Source organism: Leiobunum rupestre, chromosome 10 (genome assembly GCF_980474605.1).
Source record: "Leiobunum rupestre chromosome 10, qqLeiRupe1.1.hap1, whole genome shotgun sequence".
NCBI lineage: Eukaryota > Metazoa > Arthropoda > Arachnida > Opiliones > Sclerosomatidae > Leiobunum > Leiobunum rupestre.
The window spans coordinates 6,579,237-6,603,284 of NC_143393.1; the positions used below are offsets into that span (position 1 = coordinate 6,579,237).

General features: G+C 35.4%; 6 protein-coding genes across 9 annotated transcripts in view; 3 read left to right on the forward strand and 3 right to left on the reverse strand.

The window, feature by feature from the left end:
• Positions 1–322: 322 nt before the first annotated feature.
• LOC149923457 (60S ribosome subunit biogenesis protein NIP7 homolog) lies at positions 323–1,357 on the reverse strand. Its single transcript, XM_090160430.1, has 5 exons — positions 1,172–1,357; positions 1,013–1,099; positions 812–950; positions 608–748; positions 323–550 (listed from the first exon to the last, which is right to left on the reverse strand). Exons 1-5 carry the CDS (start codon positions 1,225–1,227, stop codon positions 431–433), a joined length of 543 nt encoding a protein of 180 aa, XP_090016556.1. The 5' UTR covers positions 1,228–1,357; the 3' UTR covers positions 323–430.
• Positions 1,358–1,417: 60 nt separating this feature from the next.
• Positions 1,418–5,044, reverse strand: LOC149923458 (succinyl-CoA:acetate/propanoyl-CoA:succinate CoA transferase). Its single transcript, XM_090160573.1, has 7 exons — positions 4,809–5,044; positions 3,373–3,525; positions 3,063–3,302; positions 2,810–2,998; positions 2,528–2,743; positions 2,187–2,453; positions 1,418–2,065 (listed from the first exon to the last, which is right to left on the reverse strand). The coding sequence occupies exons 1-7, from the start codon at positions 4,999–5,001 to the stop codon at positions 1,881–1,883; spliced, it is 1,443 nt and encodes a 480-aa protein (XP_090016699.1). The 5' UTR covers positions 5,002–5,044; the 3' UTR covers positions 1,418–1,880.
• A 268-nt stretch (positions 5,045–5,312) lies between these two features.
• On the forward strand, positions 5,313–7,330 carry wkd (TBC1 domain family member whacked). The gene is made up of 9 exons (XM_090161314.1): positions 5,313–5,451; positions 5,516–5,763; positions 5,829–5,928; positions 5,997–6,104; positions 6,173–6,279; positions 6,343–6,523; positions 6,588–6,662; positions 6,726–6,995; positions 7,052–7,330. Exons 2-9 carry the CDS (start codon positions 5,615–5,617, stop codon positions 7,163–7,165), a joined length of 1,104 nt encoding a protein of 367 aa, XP_090017440.1. The 5' UTR covers positions 5,313–5,451; positions 5,516–5,614; the 3' UTR covers positions 7,166–7,330.
• Positions 7,331–8,929: 1,599 nt separating this feature from the next.
• RpL23A (ribosomal protein L23A) lies at positions 8,930–10,062 on the reverse strand. The gene is made up of 4 exons (XM_090161315.1): positions 9,943–10,062; positions 9,393–9,699; positions 9,081–9,327; positions 8,930–9,014 (listed from the first exon to the last, which is right to left on the reverse strand). Exons 1-4 carry the CDS (start codon positions 9,971–9,973, stop codon positions 9,000–9,002), a joined length of 600 nt encoding a protein of 199 aa, XP_090017441.1. The 5' UTR covers positions 9,974–10,062; the 3' UTR covers positions 8,930–8,999.
• Positions 10,063–10,385: 323 nt separating this feature from the next.
• On the forward strand, positions 10,386–16,584 carry dtn (transmembrane protein 132C dtn). Of its 4 annotated transcripts, XM_090161311.1 has the most exons (12): positions 10,386–10,622; positions 10,674–10,950; positions 11,022–11,412; positions 11,480–11,971; positions 12,040–12,207; positions 12,269–12,473; positions 12,543–12,686; positions 12,755–12,957; positions 13,023–13,119; positions 13,189–13,419; positions 13,888–14,079; positions 14,176–16,584. In XM_090161311.1, exons 2-12 carry the CDS (start codon positions 10,914–10,916, stop codon positions 15,676–15,678), a joined length of 3,663 nt encoding a protein of 1,220 aa, XP_090017437.1. In that variant the 5' UTR covers positions 10,386–10,622; positions 10,674–10,913; the 3' UTR covers positions 15,679–16,584. The 4 variants fall into 4 exon arrangements, with proteins under 4 accessions (XP_090017437.1, XP_090017436.1, XP_090017439.1 ...); XM_090161310.1 differs by having other exon boundaries at positions 10,386–10,950; XM_090161313.1 differs by having other exon boundaries at positions 10,386–10,950; positions 13,023–13,098.
• A 1,782-nt stretch (positions 16,585–18,366) lies between these two features.
• LOC149923462 (uncharacterized) overlaps positions 18,367–24,048 on the forward strand; it is a 20,549-nt gene continuing 14,867 nt past the window's right edge. Inside the window, exons 1-2 of the mRNA XM_090160228.1 lie at positions 18,367–18,717; positions 19,315–19,381. Coding sequence (XP_090016354.1) covers positions 18,671–18,717; positions 19,315–19,381 — 114 coding nt within the window. The 5' untranslated portion in view covers positions 18,367–18,670. The remainder of the gene's footprint in view (positions 18,718–19,314; positions 19,382–24,048) is intronic.

Sequence of the window (24,048 nt, forward strand, 5' to 3'; positions counted from 1 at the left end):
TTCGGGCACTATCAAAATATTATTTTATTTCACTGGGAAACTAACTCAGTCGTTAGAAATCTCTCCAGCCAGCATTAATTTGCAAGTGATTTCAGCTAACTCTTGGAGATTCTCAGTGGAACAGTATTTGCCTAATAACCGAGAATTATGGAAAACTGGTTAAGCCTAGTACATACAATTAAGTTTTAAAATAAATTCCACAATTGCAGTTTGAAATATTAAATTTGCGCGCTACGCAAATATTTATATTTCAAACTGTGCAATAGTGGATTTTATTGTAAAACTTAACTGAGGATTAGTAATATATGAACTTATTGTCACGGAAATTTACGATGATTATTTAAATATTCTTTTACAAAAAAGAATAAAATCTTTGATTAAACCTAAAGTATATACAGATGAATTTTAAGTACAGTTTACAAAATAAAATTCATGTTAGTGTATCTTCACTCCTGACATATTCACCAATGTCTGCTTGATGGAAAGCTACAAGTGTCATTGGATCAGCTCTCCTACAGTCTGTCGTTGATTTGGCTGCTACTCCAAACCCCTAAAACGGTTTTTAATCAGTCAAAACTACTTTTATGGTTATTTTCAAATGCTTTACCAGGGGTAAGTCATTCATGGAATAAACAATGACTCCTTGATATTGGTTAGTGTTTTCTGTGATTCTTCCAAGCCCTGATTTCATAACATGATGTCCGTATAGAAATTGTTGCTCTGCTGAGGGTTTTAACCAGATCTTGTGCTGAAACATTTATCATTAAAACACCGTTCTAAAAACAGTATAGTTGTGGTTATAGCGGCTTACCTTTGCATAAGGGGCCAAAAAATCCAAAGCTGTGATGTGTAGCCTAAATTTTTGCGTTTTTGTGAACTTTCCAAAGCATGTTCCAAAACAGATAAGATTGTCTTTAGATACAGTGCAGGCTAACTTCATAATACGTTCACTAGGATGGGGCATCGTCATTTATACACACCTACAAAATACTACATTGAATGTATAACATACCTGACATAATAAACTCTATTGTTGTGTAGTCTAAAGCAATATTGTCCATCCGGTCTGTCTATTAGCATTTTAATGTTTTCTCCAATGCTAAAAACAATTGAACATAAGTATAACAAAGGCTTATAAGTTATACCTTTTATACACGCAACTTTCACTTACTATTTTGACAATTTATCGAAAAATAACTTTGTTTCTTCGTCAGTTAAGGGCCTCATGTTGATATTTATTTATAATAACTATCACGAAAACAGTTAAAACGTAAGTTTGCACAACCAACACACGTGGACCGTGGCTACTTTTATGGAATTTTTCGTCTGCTAGCTCACGGCCAACTTTGATAGTTATACCTATAACTGTCATTTCTCCCACTAGAGGGCGTTAGATACGTCACTTGCGAGCGGAATATTGAAATTCATATTTTACTTTTATTTCCATTTTTAAGATTTACATCAAATTTAAAAAAAGTTTCGAAAATAATAATCCCAAATAACCATTTTATAATTATTTATCTTAGGTGTAAATCTATTTTCTTGTTAGCAGCAGAACACGTGGAGGTAATATTTTAGCTAATATGTCTTTCTATTTTCTAAAAATACCCTCCTCCAAAACAAATGCCAGGAACTCACAAGTTCCTGTTTTACTATGAAAAATGTAAAAGGGGCAGTGTCCGTTTTATTAAAAAATAACGAGAAAATAATTAAATAAATTCGGTCCTAGAGGCTAATACCAAAATTAACAGTAAAAGTTACATCTTAAAAATGATAGAAACAAAGAGCTGATAAAGTTTCTCAATTTATAACAGAATTTTTTTTTTACTAATTAGCCATTTTTGCTTTTTTTTTAAATTTTTGTTACAAAATTTACCTAATTATGGGGAAGGCATACATTTTAAACGTTCAAAAGCTGCCTTTTCAAGTGTTTCTCTATGATCCGGGTGAGCAATTTGGATGATAGCGTGAGCTCGTTGGCGAATGCTTCTTCCAAACAAATGAGCGATACCAAATTCAGTTACCAAATAATGAATATGACCACGAGTTGTGACAACACCTCCGCCTATTAAGAAAGACTTACATTATTAAAAGTATTGGCTCATAGATTGTACATTGAACCTTTGAAAAACTAAATCTTTATCTAAGTGTTAAAAAAATAAGTAGTCCTGACAGACTTAACAAACCTTGTTTTAAGAATGGAACAATTTTAGATTCTCCTTTTCTTGTAGTTGATGGCATAGCTAAAATAGGTTTTCCTTTGCCATCATAGCCTTGAGCTGCCCCTCTTAAGAAATCTACTTGACCTCCGATACCGGAATATATGCGTGGTCCAATAGAATCAGCCACAACCTGACCAGTTAAGTCGACTTCGATGCAGGAGTTGATAGCTGTGACTTTAGGGTTGGAAGCGATTACTTCGGTGTTGTTGACGTAATCAACAACCAACATCACTGCGTACAAAATTAGATGCTAATTAGAATCAACCGAAACAAGGTGAAACAAGAAAAATTTACCAAACACAAACCAATAAAAGGATTGTGATCCATGAAGTCATACAATTCCCGAGTTCCCACTGTAAAACTTCCCACCATTTTGCCAACGTGACAGTTTTTCTTCGCATTTGTGATGCAACCCTTCTTGACCAAGTCAATGATACCATTACTGAACATTTCTGAATGAATTCCCAAATCCTTATGGTTGCCCAATTGAGCCAAAACCGCATCGGGAATAGACCCAATTCCTAAAAAAGAATGCAGAGGTTAATTGTTTTTCCATATTATTGGAAATTATCTAAAAAAATATTTACCCATTTGTAAAGTAGCTCCATCTTCAACCAAATTATCAGCAATAAGTTTGCCAATACTTTTTTCAACATCAGTAAGCGCTTCAGTTGCGTGTTCCGGCAATTCCATTTCTCCTTCAACTAAAGTATCAAAGTGGGACATGTGGACTAATCCATCCCCAATAGTTCGAGGTAAACGGGGGTTTACTTGTCCTGTAATTATTACAAATAAATAAGCATAAAGTTTTTAATAAAAATAAACGCAGTTACACTTTACCAATTATGTGCTTTGTATTTTGTAAGGCAGCTCTGACACAATCAACACTTGTGCCCAAACTGCAAAAGCCGTGCTTATCTGGTGGTGTAACTTGAACTAAGGCTACATCAGGTTTAACAATTCCTCTGTAGAACAGGAGAGGAATTTCACTAAGGAAGATGGGTACAAAATCACCACGCCCTTCAGCAATTGCTTGTCTGCAATTTGCTCCAGTGAAAAAGGACATGCTTCTGAAAGCATCTAAGATTGTTATCGTTTATTAATAAAATGTGTACGTCAAAATATCAGCGTTATGTTATTCAAAATGTACCCTTCAAATCAGGGTGATTATATTCAGCAGCTCCCTCCGTGTGTATATGACAAACGGTAACCCCTTTAATTCCACTTTTTCTTCCATGTTCCGCCATAGCTGGAACCAGCTTCCTAGGGGTAGCGGCGGCTCCATGTACAAACACAGTATCACCTAAAAACAAAATGTTAAAATTCCAGTTTTCATTAAAGAATGAGTTGGAAAAATTATTGGGTCATAAGATATGGAGCCAAAACAAAAATAGATTCTAAAAATATAGTTCAAAGTGTCTGAGGTTGCTCGCTTGTCAAGTGCTTAAAAATCAGGGACACAAAGTTATAAATGGAAGGAGAGGAGATTATGTCTATAGTTCAAAAAGTGTTGTTGGTGGAAAATTTTGTTTACTTGTAAATAGATTTTTTAAAAATAAGGAGTATGTATTTTTTTTTTATTCTTTATCAAATTGGTATAATATTATGTCAGATAATTTATCCCTCTTTGAGAGTTCAGAAATAAATGCTAGCATAAAATATTGAAATTTAGCTATTTGGTTTGAGGGGGAAATCAAATCTAATCAGAAGATTCTGTGTTCCAAGTTACGTTCTTTGCACTTGTATTATCAAGGTTTTACTACCAATCAAAGGAACAAATCATATGACCTAATGTAAGAAGTATTATTATACAGATACCAGATGGTTTTGTTAGTCTATTAATGGGTGACAGGTGGACTAAATTCAGCGGTAAATGTTAACTAGGATAGAACTATGAAACTACAAGATAAACTTGAAGGGCACTAAATAAATTGAACCTATGACGTGGATATGAAAAAATTTTAGTTAAGAGAATTTAGACATGTTACAGCATAAAAAAAAAGTTTAAAAATTTATAATGTAACCATGTTTAAAGAAAAGGATACATTGTTTCATGCCTATTAATTAAAATAATGTTAACTTTGAACTTTTAACAAATTATTTCACTAGGCTAATGGACCAAAGCCAGCTATTTTCATTAGGAGTCAAAAAAATGTATAAATCAATGCTATTTTGGAATATTGCCAAGACATATGTATACGTTTATCATATTCCTAATAAGAGACGGAAATTATTCTTTCATCATTTTCATGAAAGTTAGAAAGCAATCTTTTCACCCATAAATCAATGTTTTTTCCATCGAACTCATAATCTACTCTTTTGATCAATCTGGGGTTAAGTCTCTCTGAAACCTGTACCTAGGTGGTAAAGGTACCTGGCTACCCTGCCTGTAACCTATTTTTTTTTGAGCAGCAACTGTCCTTGCTGTTCAAAATGCAGACTTTCCTCTTTTCATGATAATACAGTTGAAGACAAATTAGCATGATTTTACACTACATATTTTGCGAGTGAAAGAATAACGCGTGGCTCATCACATTGCGACAAGGGACAAGGGCAGGATGCAGTAAAGGAAAGCTTAGAATGTACCTGATTTTATAACCTTGACTGCTTCTTCGGCGGATAACCATTTCGGCTCTCGGTTCAGCGGTTGAAACGGCTCATTCGAATACGTATAGTAGGTTCTACCGTTTTTAGATGATTGAGACCCTAAAACAATTTTTTTTTGAGTCTGAATACATTGGCAAAATAGTTTGTTTCGGAAAAGCGTGGACGAAGCCATGTTGCACTTTTCGCCAACAGAATTCGACTGGAAAAGTTAAAGGAGGGAAAGTAGCCGGGTTGGTGGATGCCGAGGGGCTCGATTTTCACTCCCTCCCTCTCATATTATCCTTTTCAATAGCGATTGGCTAGAAAACGTGACGCAAAGAAACGCCTGCAAATAGGCTTCCCATTGATTAATATTACCGGAAGTCGATTTTCATTTTAACGAAGTTGCCGGAAATGCACCTGGAAGTTGGCTTAGTTCACGCTTGCGTAACAGGAAAATGTACATCTACGTTAATAACAATATATTTATTAATTATCGCTAGAGGGCGCCACACTCTAAGTTTAAACGGAATGTCACAGCCCAAATTGTTTGTCTGTCCTTATGTTTTTCCTCAAAATTAAGTCAATTTTTATGGTTTCTTGTTACTAGAATAGACAGAAACTCCCATTGGGGTTGAATATCGTGAGTAAATGTACAAAGATAATCGTAAAAATGTGTTATAGAATAAATATTTTTGACCTTACAGCTAACCTAAATACAGTAATGTATTATTTCACGGGTAATCCTCCTCCCACACTATATTACATTATGAGTTAAATGAGAAAGTGACGATAGAGAGTTCAATATGGCAAGTTCGTGCCCAGATGATTCAGTATACGATTCTGAAAGCGACTGCAGCAGCGTTATAACAGCGTATAATGGTTCTTCAAAGCTTGAATTAACCCCTGATAGATATGGGTTCATTGGTGGAGCCCAGTACACTGAACCAGGACTGTTAGTATATTAATACAAGTTGGTAAAAAAAATTAAGCTTTTATTAATCAAAAATCTAATTATAGCGTTAAAGAAGTACCTGTTGAAGTATTACGTAGAAGAGAGCTTAAATGGCTTGATATGCTTGCAAATTGGGATAGATTTATGCTGAAGAAATATAAAAAGGCAAATCTTAATAATGCTAACACCTAATCTGTAGTTTGCTAAAAGCTTTATCTATCCATACTAAACAGGTTCGTGATAGATGCAGAAAAGGAATACCACCTTCATTAAGAGCGCGTGCTTGGCAGTATTTGTGTGGTGCAAAGTTTTTTACCGCTACTTATCGACACAAATTCTTGGTAGAAAAACTTAAAATTAACATAAATCTGGTAATAAGCTTTATAACTATTTTTTTTATAAAAATTAGGAATTTGATTCTCAACCTGGAGACCCTAAAGTTATCGATGACATCAAAAAAGACTTGCACCGACAATTTCCCTTACACGAAATGTTTGCCAATCAAGAGGGGCATGGGTAAATAACAGTTTTCTGCAATATTTTACAGAGAAAGGCAAATTTATTCCCATTTGGTTTCAGACAAGCTGATCTATACCGCATTCTTAAGGCCTTTTCGATATTTAATCCTGCTGTGGGCTATTGCCAAGCTCAAGCTCCGATTGCTGCCGTTCTCCTTATGCACATGCCAGCGGAACAGGCATTTTGGTGCTTAGTAGCTATCTGTGAAAAGTATCTTCCCGGTTATTACAGTCCTGGCTTGGTAATTCTCTATTTAAACCATTTAAATCTTTCCCAAACATTAATTCCCTTTAATTCTACAATAGGAGGCAGTCCAAATGGATGGAGACATTTTATTTGGTCTACTTAGAAGCGTTTCATATCTTACTTATAAACATTTTGTCAGTATTTCTTTATTTTATTCGTAAGGGAGCTATAACATATTTAATAAAATTAATTTTCAGAAAAAACAAAAGATTGAACCAATTTTGTACATGACTGAATGGTTTTTATGCGTATTTTCTCGCACCTTGCCTTGGAGCACTGTTTTAAGAGTTTGGGATATGTTTCTATGTGAAGGCGTTAAAGTGCTCTTTCGCGTTGGTCTAGTCCTAATCAAGCAACTTCTGGGGCGACCTGAAGTGCTAAAGAAATGTCCTAGCATTTATGAAACCCTCGAAACTTTGAAACATATTCCACCCGAAGTATGCCAAGAAGACTTCATCGTTGTGCAGGTACTTTCACCTTAAAAATATTGCTCAAATATATTTAAAAATAAATTTCATTTCAGAGTTTGAGATTGCCATTAACCGATGGTGACATGGAGAAAGAACATCAGAAACAAATATCAAAACGTAGACAGCTCAGGGAACAAAAAGAACGAAATCAAAGTTCCAATCGATAAAGAATTTTGGTATAAAATGCGGCCTAAAAACATGTGTTTCTTAACAAAACCTTGATTGTGCCTTGAAGAGTCAAAAACGTTTTGGGGCATGATGGCAAATAAGGGACGCAAATTAAAGAAATTCCGCAAAATGTCCCGCAAAATAAAGCTGTGTATATTTAATTTTTTTTGGGCAATATTTTGAATGTTCAAAAACTTTACATTTTGTTGCAAATTGTAAAGAGCTTTAAGAAGGGTAGTTTTAACTTATTTTTCTTCTAAATTTTTTTTAACTCTTTTAACGTTTAGTTTATATTGTCGCTCTAGTTAATTTGGCAGCTATAATTATAAATATGCCAAAATAAGGTTAATTACAAATGTATAAAAATATACATATAATTTTTACAATCCATATAGGGTAAGTTGACAGAAGTTGAAGGGAAGGATTGGATGGGAATCCCCAAACTTGACCATCTCCTTGTCTTATAATTTACTATCCTCTAACCTATGGCTAGTAATAATATGCCATAAATTATCATTGTATCTATGTAAAAAATTTATCAGGAATTTTTGAAAGATCTGCAAGCTACTTTTAACGTTTAATTCTAAAGCTACAAATTCAATTGCAGTGCTGATACTCAGTAGCGGCCCCAGCAAGTTTTTTCTGGTGGTGCGAGATCTCATTGCGAGGTCAGGCGTTTTGGTCTTGCGGTCAAAAGTTATTGGTTCCGATCCTGTTTCGGCGCCCCCACCAAGGGCCAGTGCTGCTGATACTCAGAGTTAGCCTAAATTTTAGTGTAAATAGTGACTAGCCACTTTGAAAATAGTGATCAAAACGTTACTAAAAATTTAAGTAAAAATCACAGCATTTGTAATAGTTATTTTCTATTTCTTATAAGTAGTGTTTTCTTATATTTTCTTAAACATATTAGCATAAGTGTATAATATTGTTAGAATAATATACACTTATGATATTAGTAATTAAATTAGGTAGAAATAAGATAATTGACCTGGAAGGGAAAATAACCTATTTAAAAATAGTTATGATATATTTGTTAAATTAAAAATTTTTGCTAGATTATTAGTAATGTTCCATATGAAATTTCACTCTGAAAAATATTTTGATTGAAAAAAAGTGAATTTTAGTGACCAAATTTGAAAAAAAGTGGCTTTTAGTGACTAAGTATCAGCCGTGCAATTGACATGGGTATTGGTAAATAATTTTGAGGGGTTTATTCCAGTGTTTTGTATTAGCTTACAAACTACCATCCTAGTAAATATTCTTATTTTGTTGTTCCAAGTTTTTGTAATTGTAACCTTTCAAAATTAACTACCGATACCTTTAAGGAGGTTATCATTCCTCACTAAATCTCTTTAAGGTCCTCATAAACGTTAATTTCTGCTGTATTTTATACTAATACTAATGCAAAAAAGCCTCAAATGTTACTTTAAGAAGAAAAATATTCCAAAGTAACGAACAAGTATGGTTAACCCTCCATTTTTGCATGTTAAAATAGGTACCTTTGTAATTTGTATGCACAAATATCAGGCTGTGTGCAAGAAGAAAACAGAATTGTAAATGGTTTACTTTTGTACCAAAGTGTTTAGAGCTTAATTTGCCTAGTTTTGATATAACAGATTGACCCCTTTTCTCCGGTCTTAAATACACTTAACATATTTTTCCATATTTTCAATCATGTTACGAAGTCATGTACATAATTGACTTTTAGTTTCTTTTGTAATTAGCTAGTCGTTGGTTTATTTAAGAGAAATTATCAACCAACATTCCTTCGAATTTCTTTTTATTAAAAATCCACATAAGGTTTTTAACACACTTATAATGTAATCTTTTCTTTTATATAATACCAATCTGAAAAATAAACACTTTGTTAAATTATATCTGTATCAATTTTTAATATGTTTCTAACGGTTTTACCTTATTGGCTACATCCAAAGCATCGTAATCAGGTGCTAGTCGAACGTAGGCCTTCTTTTGACCGTCAGGTCTAATTAAAGTGTTCACTTTGTGCACATCAATATCGTACAGTTTCTTGACTGCATTCCTGATTTGAGGCTTGTTGGCTTTCAAATGAACAATGAAAACTAAAGTGTTGTTATCTTCAATTTTCTTCATAGCCGATTCAGTTGTCAACGGGTGTTTGATGATAGCATAGTGATCCAGCCTAAATATTAACAATAATGATTATAGTAATGGAGTTACTTATTTTAAACTGTGTGTAATTATAACCTTGGCCTCTTTGGAACACTCTTCCTTGGGTATTTTGGATGCCTCGGAAGCTTCAGTGTAATTGGTCTCCTAAACTGAACAGCAGTTCTGATCTTCCTCCTTCTAGTTCCATGAGCTCCTTTCGTAATCTTTTTCTTGGCAACCAGAGCTTTAGCCTTAGCTTTTAAGGCAGAGTCTGACTTTTTCGTTAGTTTTGTCTTCTCTCCAACCGGTGGTTTTTGGGGTGGAACGTCTTTCTTGGTTTTTGCTGCTGGCTTTTCTGCCTCTGGCTTGGCCGCAGCTTTTTCAGCCTTGGGAGCAGGTGCTCCTAAAAGTAATTTTTAATAGTTTAGGTAAGAGCGAAAAGGTTTACCATATTATAAACATAGTATGTGCATATAAGCCTTTGCCATTAAAGACAACGTGGCCAAAGATGTAGAGTAAGCCGCATGGCGTGGTTAGGCTTAAAGTAGTTTATGTTTTACTGTTAATTTAAACGCGTATCTATTAGTCTTCTAATTCTAAAAAGTCGAGAATAGACATAAATATTTAAATAACAAAGATAGAATACCTTTAGCTGGCTTTTTCGTTTTAGGAGGCATTTTCCTTGGTGATGAATTTCGCTACCCTCTCGGCGCGAAGTTGGAAAAGAAGATGGCCGAAAATTTATTATTTTCGACGAAACTTTCCCCACTGAGCGGCGCTGCGGGTACTTTTAGATGCAGAAAATCGGAATGTTTTTCCGTTTACGTGGGGAAATTTTGGGAAAAATTTAAATGAAATAAATTTAATAAGCTTAATTAATTATTATTCAAATTGTTTTATTTTTCGGCCAACAAATTAAAATTTACATTGTGAATTGATATTGAACATTATTTCTCAAGGAAAATCAAATTTCGCGCCTAACGTTGGCTTTCCTTTCTTACATTTCTGCCTTGCTGCTAGAACACTTGTACAGGGATTTTTGGCCTACTTTCTGATAACGCTTGCGCAGATCCAATTTTCAATGGAGAGCTTTATTGCTATCTCAACTTCTCTGGTCGCAGTTTCGAGAAAATAAATGATTTTTCCCCCCAGCATTTACACTCTGCAATCAATAGTGTCTTTTAGCCAAAAACAATCGAAAAAATAGGCGAGTTTTAGCTGTTCCAGCTTTCTTCAGCAGCATCCCCGTAATTTGTGAACATTAACCATAGGCCATCTTTATTTTACGGATAGGGAGGCATAGGCTTGACAGATCAAATTCCTAGGGTATAAAATGTTAATTTTTAATAACATAATCAATTAATTTTGGTAACGTAGCTTGGAAAATCGTCTAAATGTGGAATTATAGAGATTAATAATTTGACAAACACGATGTCTTTGAGGTTTTATCGTGTTATCTGTAGCTAAGTGATGAACCGACGGGGCTGTAGCAGCAATGTATTGTCATCATACTTAAAGCCCAAATGTTAGATATTCAGAATATAAACAACATTAAATCTCACAAAAACTGAAAACACTTTCTTCCAACTTTATCAAAAACTGAAATTTTTATCCAAAATGATCTACTTTTACGTATCCCTTTTCACGGTTCTTGGTAAGTGTATAAATTTTCAGTTATTTAATATTTTGTAGAGTATTACGGAAATTAATTGGTTGAAATTCTAGGTTTAACCTTGTCCGTAGATGTTACATTAGATCAGAGAGATGCGGGTTTCTTTTTAAGATTTCCTCCTACTTCTGAAAATCGTAATCCAGCTTTTGACTCGAGTACAAGCGAAAAATTTACACTTTTATACCCTTCTTCATCCGTAACTGTGAAAGCATCTTATGGACCATTTTCTGTCAAACAAACTGTTCTTCCCGCTTTATTAACTCCATCATCATCTACATTCACTACAAACATAACAGATGATGCAGATCAGTGGCAAACCAGTGGGGTATTAACAAGTGGATCTCAGTCCCCATCTCCCATCAGTACTGATCTAGAAATTAGCGCTCATCTCGTAACTCATGAAATTCAAAGGGACAGACCAGTTCTAAGAGTATTATTTCATAGGTCAGTGTTGTTTTTGATTAACGAACTCTACCACAGTTTATAAAATCTAAATCTTTTTACTTTTCAGCAACAGGGTAGCTGACCCTAAACCACATCAACATGTTGAAGACAAGGGTGCCTTTTGCGTGGCTCTGTACGTACACTATAGAAGCGAACATCTGATGTCGGTTTGCAGTTTGAGTGCTAGTAGAGATGGTGTATGTCTGGGAGAAGTGGTGTTGCCTGCGACATGGTGGCCCCCTTTAGAATCTAGTGTCTGGAAGTCTTCCAAACAGCAGAAGTCAATGGTTCGAGTGGAGTATGCTCTGCTTCAAAGCCCTTCTTTGGAATGCTCGGATACGTCACTCCCAGTCACGGCTCCTCCAAATGTACAAAGCATTTACATTGCCAATGTTTCCCTCTCAAGCGTGCATGGCAGTTACGAGGAAATTAAAAGCGATGACGTTATCAGAATTTTGGTTCCACAAGGACCAGTTTATCCAAGATCTAAAGTTTATGTACCTGTTTATTTGATGCCAAACCCCGCATATCCTGTTAACCTTTATGTTTTCACTATAAGGTACGCCCAATTTTTTTTAAATTATATACTGAGATCCCCTTTGCATTGTTCTTACATTTCATATACAGAGCTAGAGTGAAGAACGGATTGAGAATACTAGGTGCTCAAGTAGCTCAGCCTTCAAAATGGAGAATCTCTCTAGATTTCAAGTCCAAAGAGACTATAGCGACTGTGACTGCATTTGTTAAAGATGTTAAAGAAAGCAGGGAATTTCCACCTCAGAATATTAACTTCTCGTAAGACATAAGTAATTTAATACTTCTATAAATAAGCAATTAATAACTTTTTCTTTGACAGTCAAGCTCAAGAAGTATTTTCATGGCTATTTGAAGTTGACGAAGATGCCGGTTACCATGACAGTGGAAGAATTGTTTGGCAGCTTCGCTACGCTTTAGATTCTAGTATGACGGAACAACACGATTTTGACGATTCCAACACCAAAATGACATCTCGTCTAGATATACAGAAAGACGACGTTCAAGCTGTGTTACCAATTGCAAAAGTAGAGTTATAATCCAGCTACATTGTGAAATCTATTTTGTATATTCAACCATCTTGTTTCATTTTTCAGTCCACTCAATTATTGAATACTGCCGTTTTGACTGGAAAGCAAGTTTCTCAACCCATGAAGGTCTTTGTTGTCAGTCAAGCGGGGAAAGTGGGTGACGTAACGTTACAGTCTTCGTGTCATGCTGCTGATGAATCTATACTTAAAGTGTGTAAAATTTTAAGTATTTTGCGTAAAAATATAATTATTAAACGCATCATTCTTACCCAACTTAGGTTTCTCCATCTTGTACATCTGTGTATTTGGATGGATCAGAAATTCGTGGCTCCCAGAACGCGTCAGTTCTCGTAAAATATGGAACGTACACTGGGCAAGCTCATTTCTTGGTGTGGATGCCCGAATTGCCATTGGAAATTAGGCTCTCTGACAATAGACTCAGCCAAATTAAAGGGTGGAAAACGCCGAGAATTCAAAGAAGGTTTGGCGTAATCTGTATTATAAGTTGTGTTAAACTTAAACTACAAAAAATTCTTTATGATGTAGAAAGTATCGAGCCAGTCCCAGTAGCAGTTCTAATTCTGTGGGAACTCCTTCTGATTCAAGTGGAACCAAAAATGTTGTGCGTTGGGATGATTCGGATGTCAGTTTTTATCTTAAAAGGATCATCTATAGGAATCTTAACCTGTATTTTCATTTTGTGTTTGAAAAGGATTTGGACGTTGTATGCCGTCTTCGGTATCAACAAGCTGAAGTCTATGTTTTTACAAGGTTTTTCAGCGTTGATCACAATTCGGGGCGCGAGGCTTACCTGTTGAATCGCCGGGTTGCAGTTAGAGTCACTGAACTCGTGTCCCCTTTTCTAAGAGTGGCGGATCCCAGGATAGCGTCGCTCAAGGGGAATATTGTTCAAGGTCAAGATAATGGAAGAACTGAAGTTCAAGTAATTAACTTCACATTACTTCTGTCTTGTAATTGTGTGTTTAAAAAAGTCTCAAGTGTTTTTAATGTGTCACCTGATTCAATGATTTTATATTCAAATGAAGATCAGTATATATCAAAAATTATCCCTAAATGGGAATTATGCTATCCAAAACATGTTAATGGATGACCACTAGTCTTCTGATCAGTACCAAAGAGCTTTTATTTTAATAAAATTTTGTTACATTTTTTTGTTATTTATAAATTTGAATTGTTAATAATTTAGTATCGAAAGTTCTTATTGCAATTTCTGAGTTTTATCTTTGTCTACTGAAGAATTTAAAAAAAAATCTATGATGGACATAAAAGCACCTTCCCATTGGCCATAGAGACGCCTTAATGGTTGCTTACCGTTGCTATTGTCTTGTCCATTATGTTAATAAAGCCGAGGAAAGTTGGGATTTCATGGTGCCACTGTCTTGTTTTGAAGGTGCTGTCTCCTATCACTGGAAGAGTTATAGGTGCTCGAGAATTCAGAGTTGGTTCAGACAAAGAAACCGTGACCCACCTAGAAGTAACTGTCGTAACGGGGCTGCATCTAGCAGTGTTTCCGGATGACTCTATTCCCAACGTTTTTACGGCCCAAACAGCCATTACTCGCAGATTAACTTCTCAATATCAGGTAATCTTTATGCCTTTTCTGGGTTAACTAGAGCGACTCAGCCGCGAAATAGCAAGACGATGGGGTTAAACACCGCGGTCGTGTCTTTTCTCACAGGAAGGACTTCTGGATGTCCGCTTACACTTTTCCGACGGTACAATCACTCCTCTGGCTGATATATCTGAGTCTGATTATCATCTTTCGGTGGATTCTTTCGACACGGGTATCGTGGCATTCGCCCCTGTAACAAACACGCACCATCCTCGCGTGATTGCTATTGGGCAGGGAAAAGGAGAACTATTGCACATCTCTCTGGAACTCGCTGAAAGGTGTCAAAAAAGACGCAGTCAGCCCTTGGCCATGGCGTACGCTTACATAGAAGTCGATTACAGCACGACGGCGCGCACCAACTTACAAAATGACGCTCACTTCAAACTCATGAAAGCCGGTTTAGATCCCAACGGCAAATTTGCCGGCGGACGACAAAAGGTTCTCATCAACCAGAACGTGGATTCCATTTTATACCGCGACGCAATCAACTCGGGTAACGGGCGCTACCACGAGCCGACGGTTCAGGCCAGGCAGAATTTAGTTCATGGTGCAAACTTAACGCCTCTCGAAATCGGCATGTACTCGCTGCTGGGAGTCTTCTGTATTGCCATTTTCGTCTTCGTCATTACTTGCACGGTATTTGCAGTCCGATACCAGAACAAACGCAAGCAAGTTCCGACCGTTGAAAATGGAGAATCAGTGGCCCACGCCCACGACTGGGTGTGGCTGGGCCGAGCCACTCTCGAGAGGAACTCCGTCAATACACGATGTTCGCAAACATTGATGCCTATGTCTGACTTCAACGGCAACGGACCCGCCGCGCCCCCTACTTCGTCGTCTACCCTTCATTCGAAAGCGGGGTCTCGGGCCACCACGCTGCCCGAGAAGAAAAAGGCCGTTTCGAGAATGCACCGAAGTAGCAACATATCTTTCCCCGGTTCAGAAATAAGTATCAGGATCACCACCAACCCGCACCAACTGACCCGCGACGAAGACGACGATGACGAGGGAATCTACGACCAGGAGGAGAAGGAAACCACGCTGATCGAAGGAGGCGCCATCACCAGCCTCACCAACCACAACGCCTTCAACCTGCCCTCGGAATCGGACCTGAAAACGAAGAACCGATCGGCCGGATCGACCGTCTCCAAACTGGGCAAAAGCGTCCGCATCCACCCCAACCCGCTCAACAAGGAATTAGAAGCCAAAGAGCCCAAACGAGTCGGCCCGTTCTCTACCTTCACCAAGTCCACTTCGACGCGGGTGACGCCGCCTCCCGTGCCGCCGCACCGCAACTCGGCCATCTATTCGGCCCACCCCAACCTGCCCCCTCCAGTACCTCCTCACGCCCAGAGTCCGGCGAACCCTGGGACATCCGGCGCTGCGCCGCCTCAACCGAGCATGGAAAACGAAAATGCCAAACAAATGAGAGAAATTCTTCGCAACGTCAATCTGACTGATAATCCTTTGCTCGCCAGCGGAGAGATGGACTGGGAAAGCGTCTCCAAAGGAATGAATTACGAACAACTGATGGAGTATTTCGTTAACTTGAAAGAATCAAACGCTTGAACACGATAGACTATAAACTGAACGATAGCGTACGCTCCGCGGAAGAGTGTATCTTGTATCCTTCTATGTTACGGTCACTTAAAAACAAGAGCTTTTTCTTTACAAAAAAAAAGCTTCATTTTGATATTTTCGAGACAAGTGCAATATGCCATGTAATTGGTGCCCAAATCTATCTCTTTTTTAAAGTATCCAGGGTGCTATAATAATATTTTCGAATGGGCTATTCAACAATCGAGCCTGAAAATTACCAATTTCTTATTTTTATATTCTAATTTTTGCATACCAGTACGCAGCTTGCTTTTACCAAAATCATCACATAAATATGGTCTTTGTTGCGAATCTAGTTCCTACACAGTGCGACGCTTTAGAAACGTTTGACTCAAATCCCGTGTTTAAAATTGACGTTAAAATAAATACGTTCCAATTTATGCTAATTCTAGTCATAAAACTAGCTACTATTTGTTTTACGATCTCCCATTTCTCAAATTTTAAAAACTACTGTCTGCGCTTATTTAAAAAGACCCAATTATTATTTCGGTACAATCCGTAACTTACCGAAGTTATTGAAATGGATCGGAGATTGTCTAATGTACTGTTGAATGAAGTATTTAAAGTAAAATTTAAATATACTTAGAAAGTTAAGATAAGAAAATGTACATAAATATGTACTTATGTACAAAACGGGTATAAAGAAGAGAAAAGAAAGAGCTAGAGCTTAATTTTACTCATTATAAATCTTAATTTTTTTCTACCACACCTATAAAGCCATTGAACTTTTAACAATAATTTCTATAACCTTTAACCTATAGTAGCGTTTGTTGTAGTCATTCCTTCCTAACCTCAAATCTTCTAAAATAATACTCAATTTTTACCAAATGCCATATTTACCCTAGTATTTAAATGATAAATCCCCAAAAATTAAAATATTATATAGTATTAATACAATCTTTACAAAAACAAAGAACACTAATTTCAACGTTTAGTTTTTCACATAATCATTATATGCAAAATTTTTTAATCATTAGTTTTTGAGAGAATGTGCCTATATTTAACATATTCATGGTTTTTTTAAACCCGAAACAATCCAAAAGTAGCAATTTTTAACAATATTTTTAGTTTTTTACAAAACGATCTCGATTTTTTTACTTTGAGTACTTTTTTAATAATACCTATAAAATTATACGATTACTTTGCAATTTTTAATTTTATTTTAAAATACTTTTTAACTGATTTTACAAATACTAATTGTTTAATTTAGTATAATTTTTACATTGTACATAAATTTCAAAGAGTGGTAACCAAGAGTTCAATGTAAATATGTGTATCTACTGTTTATTTTTATTTTTACTTTTTAATTTTTTGCAAGAAAAATAGTATATATATATTATATCCTCAGAATCTCGAATATGTGCGCCAATGTAAACAACCCTTTAACGTGAAAGTCTGAAACATTTTGCATTTAAGCGCAAATAGAAAAAACAAGTTTACTACAAAAAATAATACAAAGTACTTAGTCTAAATAATTGTGTAGCAATTACGTAGTTAGTTTACAAAAATGTAGATTGTATTTAGAAAGAGCTATTAATATACTTTATTATTACAAATTTGTGAAATTTAGAGGACAAAATGTGTGTACAAAAATTAATATAATTTTTAGCATAGTCGATAAAAAATTGTGTACATTTTTACGTTAATTATAAATTTAATGCAAAAACAAAATTATGGAAAAATGACATTTTTTCATTAAAAGTTTTGTTATGACCAAAAAAACTAAATGTTCATCCTAAAAAATAAACTAGTCGTAAAAAAAACGTAATACAATTCACATTGTTGTCATGTGCTTTGTAAGTGTTGGAAATTATAAAATTAAAGTGTCATGTCTTTGAAGACTTAGCTTTTCTTTGTGAGGAGGTAATTAGTTAATTACAGGGTCACCACACCACCTATATTTTAAATTTTTTCCCTAAACTTCCTTTAATTACATTATTTTCCTATTTTTGGAAATTAAAGCTTTCGCACTTTAAGTGTGTTATTAGGTGGTTTCTTTTCTACACTAAATGTGTACTCTTTTTACCCTAAAACGTTTTATTCGCCTGTTCCAAGGATGATAATTACTCCAGCTTGTTCCGGAGTATTAGGGCTGAAAAGGAGGTGTAACTAGAGTAAATCGGATTTTGTCGTCTGCTAGCCAGAATTTATTTGCTAAAAAGGCCTAGGCAGCCATTTAGGAAAAATGTTTTTATTCCGCCTATAACTATTCGCCACCACAGAATCGGAATAAAATGATGTCATAGCATTACTCCGAAATCCCGGAACAAGCGTAAAGAAACCACCTAATATAGATGGCAATCAAAACATGCAAAGTTACATCAGTTATCACGTCACGCCAAAATATTTTTAACCCTATTAAAAATCGTCCCTTTCTCAGATAATTATTAAACCAAATTCATTTTGAAAGCAATATTTGAAAACTATATTATCTGTAATTCTGAACAGAAGATATGCTATATCTAAAAATATCTAATATAAAATGCTTTAAATCAACTACTATAAACATTCGGAGCTTTCGGTGTTCACCCGGTACTTAACGGTCTTAACCAACTTGTTTTTGATCCGCCGCCCAGAAAAGCGCGTCTGCTTTTGGGAGCAGTTTCCCTTCTGAAAGTCAGCTTCGGGCAACGCGTGAAAGTGGCTTATTAACGGTTTCTCCTCGCTATTTACCAGATGAGACGCAAATTAATTTAAATTATTCTTAAATTAAATTAAAATCTCCTAGCCGTTGGAGCTTTGGAAAAGTTTAAAATTTAGACGAGACTGCGTCCAAAGAAAGACAATTTCTGCTCGTGACTAAGCCTATATTTAGAGCCGGCCCCGATGCAGTTACATTGAAGAAATTGGGGTTTTTCGAGCGCAGAGAGAGGATGAAAAGAATTTCGAAGATCATTATCCAAGGATAACGAAAACACGCGGATCATCTCGTTGCTTTTGTGATATGACTAAGGTTAAAGTTGGTGTACGAGCCAGGCCTCTCACGCAGGGGTAAGTTTAATTATTCACCATTATTAAGTTTAATCGATATTTGTAAATTTCGTATTTCCTCTTTTACGTTTAAATTATAAATCGAAAAATTATTTCAACCTAAATTTATTTTATAAATGTTTTCTTTGTTTAAATATAATTAAATTTGATTTAGTTATAACCGATATTTGTAGATATTTTTATTTCATCTTTTATTTGTTAATTATATATCGAAAAATCATTTCAATCTAAATAGATTTAACGAAAAATAAAACTATGAAGTAAAATTATTAGAGTTAATCAAATTTGAAATACATTAAGTTAATTGATTATAATTTTTACCGAGGACGTTTAAATGGTACTTGATTTGGAATTTAGGCTTATTATAACCGATTTTTCGATTCACCCATTCGAATCTATCAATGATTTCAATCTTAAAACAATGAAAATGTAATCACTTAATTATATTTATCAACCGTACATTATCGACTGTTAGAGATTATCGGTTGCTTGTTTCCGCGCAAATTTCATTGTTAAGGAAACGCGCTTACAGAGTCGTTTTTTCTGTCGTCACATCCGGCGAAATCGCTCCCTTAAACGTTAAATTTGTATTTATAGTGAAAAACAATCAGGAGACCAGATTGCGGTTGAAGTATCGGGAAATCGTTTGATCTTAACGAATCAGGCAAGTTCTTCCGTTTTTCTACTCGGTAATATATTATTAATCATCAAAAGGCGAGACCGGGTACGGTACAGTTTTAGTTCCTCTCAGACTCTCTCTAATTTAATACGCTTTTAATGTACGTGTGGGATACTCTTAACAATTTTATGAAAGGGCACAAAGAAAGGGTTTTGTGTAACACGACCTTGTTTACTGGAATTTCCATCGCTTTCTTGATAAAAAATAAAATCTAAACAAAAAACTGCTGTTTCAGCAACATCTTGAGGAAGGATGTTTAGGGCTGGTTTACACTAGAGCGAAGACGCCACGGCGGCTAGCGTCGCGTCAACGCAAAACTAAACCGTTTAGGTCTAGTATAAATTTTTACCGTCGACGAAAACCGTTAGGTCTAGTACAAATTTTTGTGTCGACGCTAAAATATCCCCTTTGGGCCCAGTACAAATTTTGGCGTCGACGATAAAAAAAAACGTTAGGTCTAGTACAAGTTTTGGCGTCGACGCTAAAATAAAACCATTAGGTCTAGTACAAATTTTGGCGTCAACGCTAAAAATACCCGTTAGGTCTAGTACAAATTTTGGCGTCTACGCAAAAAATCCCGTTAGGTATAGTACAAATTTTTACGTCGACGCAAAAAAATCCCCTTTAAGCCTAGTACAAATTTTGGCGTCAACGCTAAAAATACCCGTTAGGTCTAGTACAAATTTTTACGTCGACGCAAAAAAATCCCCTTTAAGCCTAGTACAAATTTTGGCGTCAACGCTAAAAATACCCGTTAGGTCTAGTACAAATTTTGGCGTCTACGCAAAAAAAACCCTTATGTGTAGTACAATTTTTTGCGTCGACGCTAAAAAATCGCGTTAGGTCAAGTACAAATTTTTGCGTCGACGCCAAAAATCCCCTTTAGGCCTAGAACAAATTTTTGCGTCAACGCTAAAAATAGAAGTTAGGTCAACGCTAAAATAAACAGTTAGGCCTAATACAAATTTTTGCGTCGCGGCATTTAAAGCCCTAGTGAAAACCAGCCTTAAGAAATAAACAAAACTACGCCGACGGGTTTCTCCATCCCCCTGGAGGTAACTTTCCAAACTAACATTTTCTCTGGAGCTTCTTTGGCTCCGATATCTCATTGCGCAAAACTCTTATGTAAACGTAATTATGAAGGTCCTTTTTAGAAATTATGAAACTAAGCCTCGTAAAAGTTGTTATTTTCAAAAACGAGCTTTATTTTTGTAAGTCTAAACGCAATATACCGTACCTTAATATCATCATAAGTAACATAACAATCGTAAGTATGACAGTTACAGCGTTGTCGATTTCAAATTCAAAGTTATTAGTACAGTTAGAGATTTGTACATTACTCCACCGTTCATTGTCACTATCAAATTCGTAGAAGGATTAGCAAATATATAAAGCGGTTTTATTTTTCCTATTAAGTTGTCAAATTAATGAATCATAAAATGTTTATTATAGGCATTTCTATAAAATAACGTGCCTTCTTGTTTACTATTTTCCCCCGCTTCTACAATGCTTTCTCAGCTCTCCCACTAAATAGAGCTACTGAATTCGTTCATATGCTTGACTGCACTATCTTAAGAACAAGCTGGACAGTCGTAGCGAATTTATGGAAAGGTTAAATTTTTGGATTTTTTTAGTGTTGTAAGTCGGAAAATTTTCCGTATTTTTCCAAAAATAAAATAAAAAAAGTTTTATTTCCATGATTAGTCTAATATTGTTTGCAAATTGCAATAAAGCGGCATTTTCGCCTAATTTTTTCGAATCTAATAGTAAAACTAGTTTAAACTGGTTAACAATGTAACACTATTAATGTTTTGTAGTATGTTTACTGTTATTAGACATTTTATATCGATAAAAAGTAAAAAAAAATTAAAAAGCCTTAAAAAGTAATTTATGTTTAAATTTTTTATTTTTCCGATTGGCGGAAAAGCTTCTGGAAATTTTTCCGCATTTTATTTTTCCGGAAAATTTACAACACTCTTTTGAATACCTAACTGTCTTCATTTTCAATAAAAATTATGGTTTCCGATCAAATGTTGGGTGGCAGAGTGGTTAGCACTTTCGCCTCGCAGCAAGAGGAGCCGGGTTCGATCCCAGCTTGTGGCACTATGTAAAAACTCGGAACAACTCCTTCCGCGTAGAGTTTGCAAGTTCTCTCCCCACTGGTTTAAGGGGTTTTCCCCCGAGCTCTTCGGTTTCCCCTTCCATAAAAACGACACTCCTACGCTTTGTAACCCAGCCACAGTCCTGAATTAATGGCTTCAAAAGTCGCTTGATGACTTAGGCCTAAGGTGGTGCCTTGGGTATTAGCCTAGCTGATTATTATTTATTACTATTATTATTTAATCATGTTCTTGTATTCATTTACACTTGAATACTATGGAAATTTTTGCGCATTTTATTTTTCCGGAAAATTAACAACCCTAAATTTTTTTAATAAAGGACTAGAAATTAACGAAATAAAATCCATGGGGGGAGGGGGTTACGATGGAAACCCCCTTAATCTACGTTATTTCTATGAATTGTCTTTGTAATATAAATATTAAATGTATGTCATCATCCCTTTAAGCCCTAATTTTGATGGAATTTAAAAAGCGTAAAAGATGCTTGTCTCAATTGAGTCCGATTTAGTAATGGTAATATGAAATGAAAGAAGGAGCTTTTGTGTGAATCGGCGCGAATGGTGAGTCAGCATACGCGTCCGCAGCTGTTGACAACGGAGGAGAGGCCCTCAAGAAGAGTGTGGGAAATGTCTGCGAAGGGACCTAGACTCTGAGGATGTCTTTTATAAAGCGGACTGGCGCGGGGGGTTTCCCTCCTTGACCTCCTCAGTATCCCGGAAAGAACGTCATTCGAGAGGGATATGACACGTGTTCAGACTTTCAGTATGCCCCTCTAACCAACGACCTTTGAAAAAGGTCATCTACACCACACACAGAGACACACGCCAAATACAATTAAGTATTCAGCCGTTTGAAATGAAAATGATTACCGTTATATTTTTACCCTAAAAAGACACAGCGAAGTTTTAATTTTATCAGAAGTAAATAATATGTATCTTACAGTGGAATATACTACTCATGATATTATCTTGAAACGTTTACCTTCGCAGACAACCCCTAATTTTTCTTAATGGGTTTTGTAAGTGAAAATATGACAGGACTGAAAACGACATGTATTGATTTTCTAAAACCATTACAACAAAATATCATCATATTATTTATTAATAAGTAAATATCCTTACACAGTTAGGGAGCCCACCAGGCAGGGTTTACTGGTTCAAATCATGGTTTAAATCAAGTTTTATTTTTATAATTTGTTTTTTTTTAATTAACCAAAAATTATTCCAAAATGTTTGTACATTTTCTTACCGAAATGATTACATTTCTAAAACATTTACAATGTGACCACATTTCTTATATTTTCAATACCTTCCTATAAATTCCTTGGGTTTTCTCATGTAGTATAATCCGAAAACATTCCGTCGTCGTGTACCCTTCTTCATCCCATATTTATCTTTATTTTATCTACTGTTTTTCGATAAGAATCCTTCTTTTTGCTTATGACTTCTCCTATATTTTCCTTTAATTAACTTAGGCTTAGGAGGTTTGCAAGTTCAATATGCGTAGTTGATGATTAATGAAATTAAAAACGACTTCGTTATATTTGAATATTTATATTTATTTTATTAAATATGCAAATATAACGAAGTCGTTTTTAATTTCATTAATCATCTTTAATTAACTTATAAATTTCCTATTTTTTCTATAAAATTTTCGAGGCATTAGTAATGATTAAAAAATTAATGTGCAAGCCCTTTAAGTACAAAGAAAATAAAAGAGATTAATTGTGCATGGTTTAATCAGGGCATAATTTTTATTACTCACATTAATTGAAAAAAAGCCAGAGCGGATCACGTGATACGGAAGAGGAGAAGTTTCTCAATTTTTACTCATATATATTTACTCATATACGGGCCCCTTTAAAAACCATTTTCTCACCTTCCAAATATGTCAACACGACAAACGTGATTTCATAACCTTCCGATCCGTAAAAAATGGAAAGCGTAACTATAAAACTCGGCTAAACCAAGATCAATACGCGCCTAAAAAGCCAGGGAACCAATCTGAACTAGTTGGAAAATGTCAATATTTTGGAGTAAAAGTGTTTACGGTTTATTTTGGGATTATGCGCCGCGGCGCCATATAGACAAAGGCTCCAGAAAATATAATTTACACTATAATAAATTGGGGTGTAAAACTATTACGGAGGCGACGACAAATTAAATTGATAAAAAATAAGCCTACACATAAGTAACCTAATAAATATAAGTATGACTAACAAATTGATATCGCAAAACCCGTTTATGTAATCGAATCTGATTACCGTCAAAACTGTTTATAATCTGGGACTAATTAGCTTTTTCAGTTAACGACAGTCTAGAAAGTATTAGTAATTAATTAATTATTAATTAATAGGCTAAATAGACACTAAATATCCCTAGCAACAGACAATGCGCATGCGTGAATGTTTCAACAGATTGTTGTTGAGTTTCCCCTTCCATTAAAACTTGTTGAGGTTAACGGTAATAGTTAGTGTAGGGAGCTGTTGGCTCGCGTGGCGTGAAGGTCTGGCCACCACCTTCCTACGCATTG

Excerpts from the sequence above, each read along its gene's own strand:
- LOC149923457 (XM_090160430.1), bottom strand. The coding sequence starts at position 1,227 with ATGAGGCCCTTAACTGACGAAGAAACAAAGTTATTTTTCGATAAATTG. Across the intron at positions 951-1,012 it reads AATAGAGTTTATTATGTCAG|TGAACGTATTATGAAGTTAG; the intron begins GTATGTTATACA and ends GCCCCATCCTAG. Across the intron at positions 551-607 it reads CCATGAATGACTTACCCCTG|GGGTTTGGAGTAGCAGCCAA; the intron begins GTAAAGCATTTG and ends AAACCGTTTTAG.
- LOC149923458 (XM_090160573.1), bottom strand. The coding sequence starts at position 5,001 with ATGGCTTCGTCCACGCTTTTCCGAAACAAACTATTTTGCCAATGTATT. Across the intron at positions 3,303-3,372 it reads TAATCACCCTGATTTGAAGG|ATGCTTTCAGAAGCATGTCC; the intron begins GTACATTTTGAA and ends TAACAATCTTAG. Across the intron at positions 2,454-2,527 it reads GGATCACAATCCTTTTATTG|TGATGTTGGTTGTTGATTAC; the intron begins GTTTGTGTTTGG and ends TTTTGTACGCAG.
- wkd (XM_090161314.1), top strand. The coding sequence starts at position 5,615 with ATGGCAAGTTCGTGCCCAGATGATTCAGTATACGATTCTGAAAGCGAC. Across the intron at positions 6,105-6,172 it reads CTTATCGACACAAATTCTTG|GAATTTGATTCTCAACCTGG; the intron begins GTAGAAAAACTT and ends TATAAAAATTAG. Across the intron at positions 6,996-7,051 it reads AAGACTTCATCGTTGTGCAG|AGTTTGAGATTGCCATTAAC; the intron begins GTACTTTCACCT and ends ATTTCATTTCAG.
- RpL23A (XM_090161315.1), bottom strand. The coding sequence starts at position 9,973 with ATGCCTCCTAAAACGAAAAAGCCAGCTAAAG. Across the intron at positions 9,700-9,942 it reads AACGAAAAAGCCAGCTAAAG|GAGCACCTGCTCCCAAGGCT; the intron begins GTATTCTATCTT and ends AATTACTTTTAG. Across the intron at positions 9,328-9,392 it reads AGTGTTCCAAAGAGGCCAAG|GCTGGATCACTATGCTATCA; the intron begins GTTATAATTACA and ends GTTAATATTTAG.
- dtn (XM_090161310.1), top strand. The coding sequence starts at position 10,914 with ATGATCTACTTTTACGTATCCCTTTTCACGGTTCTTG. Across the intron at positions 10,951-11,021 it reads ATCCCTTTTCACGGTTCTTG|GTTTAACCTTGTCCGTAGAT; the intron begins GTAAGTGTATAA and ends TTGAAATTCTAG. Across the intron at positions 14,080-14,175 it reads GATTAACTTCTCAATATCAG|GAAGGACTTCTGGATGTCCG; the intron begins GTAATCTTTATG and ends CTTTTCTCACAG.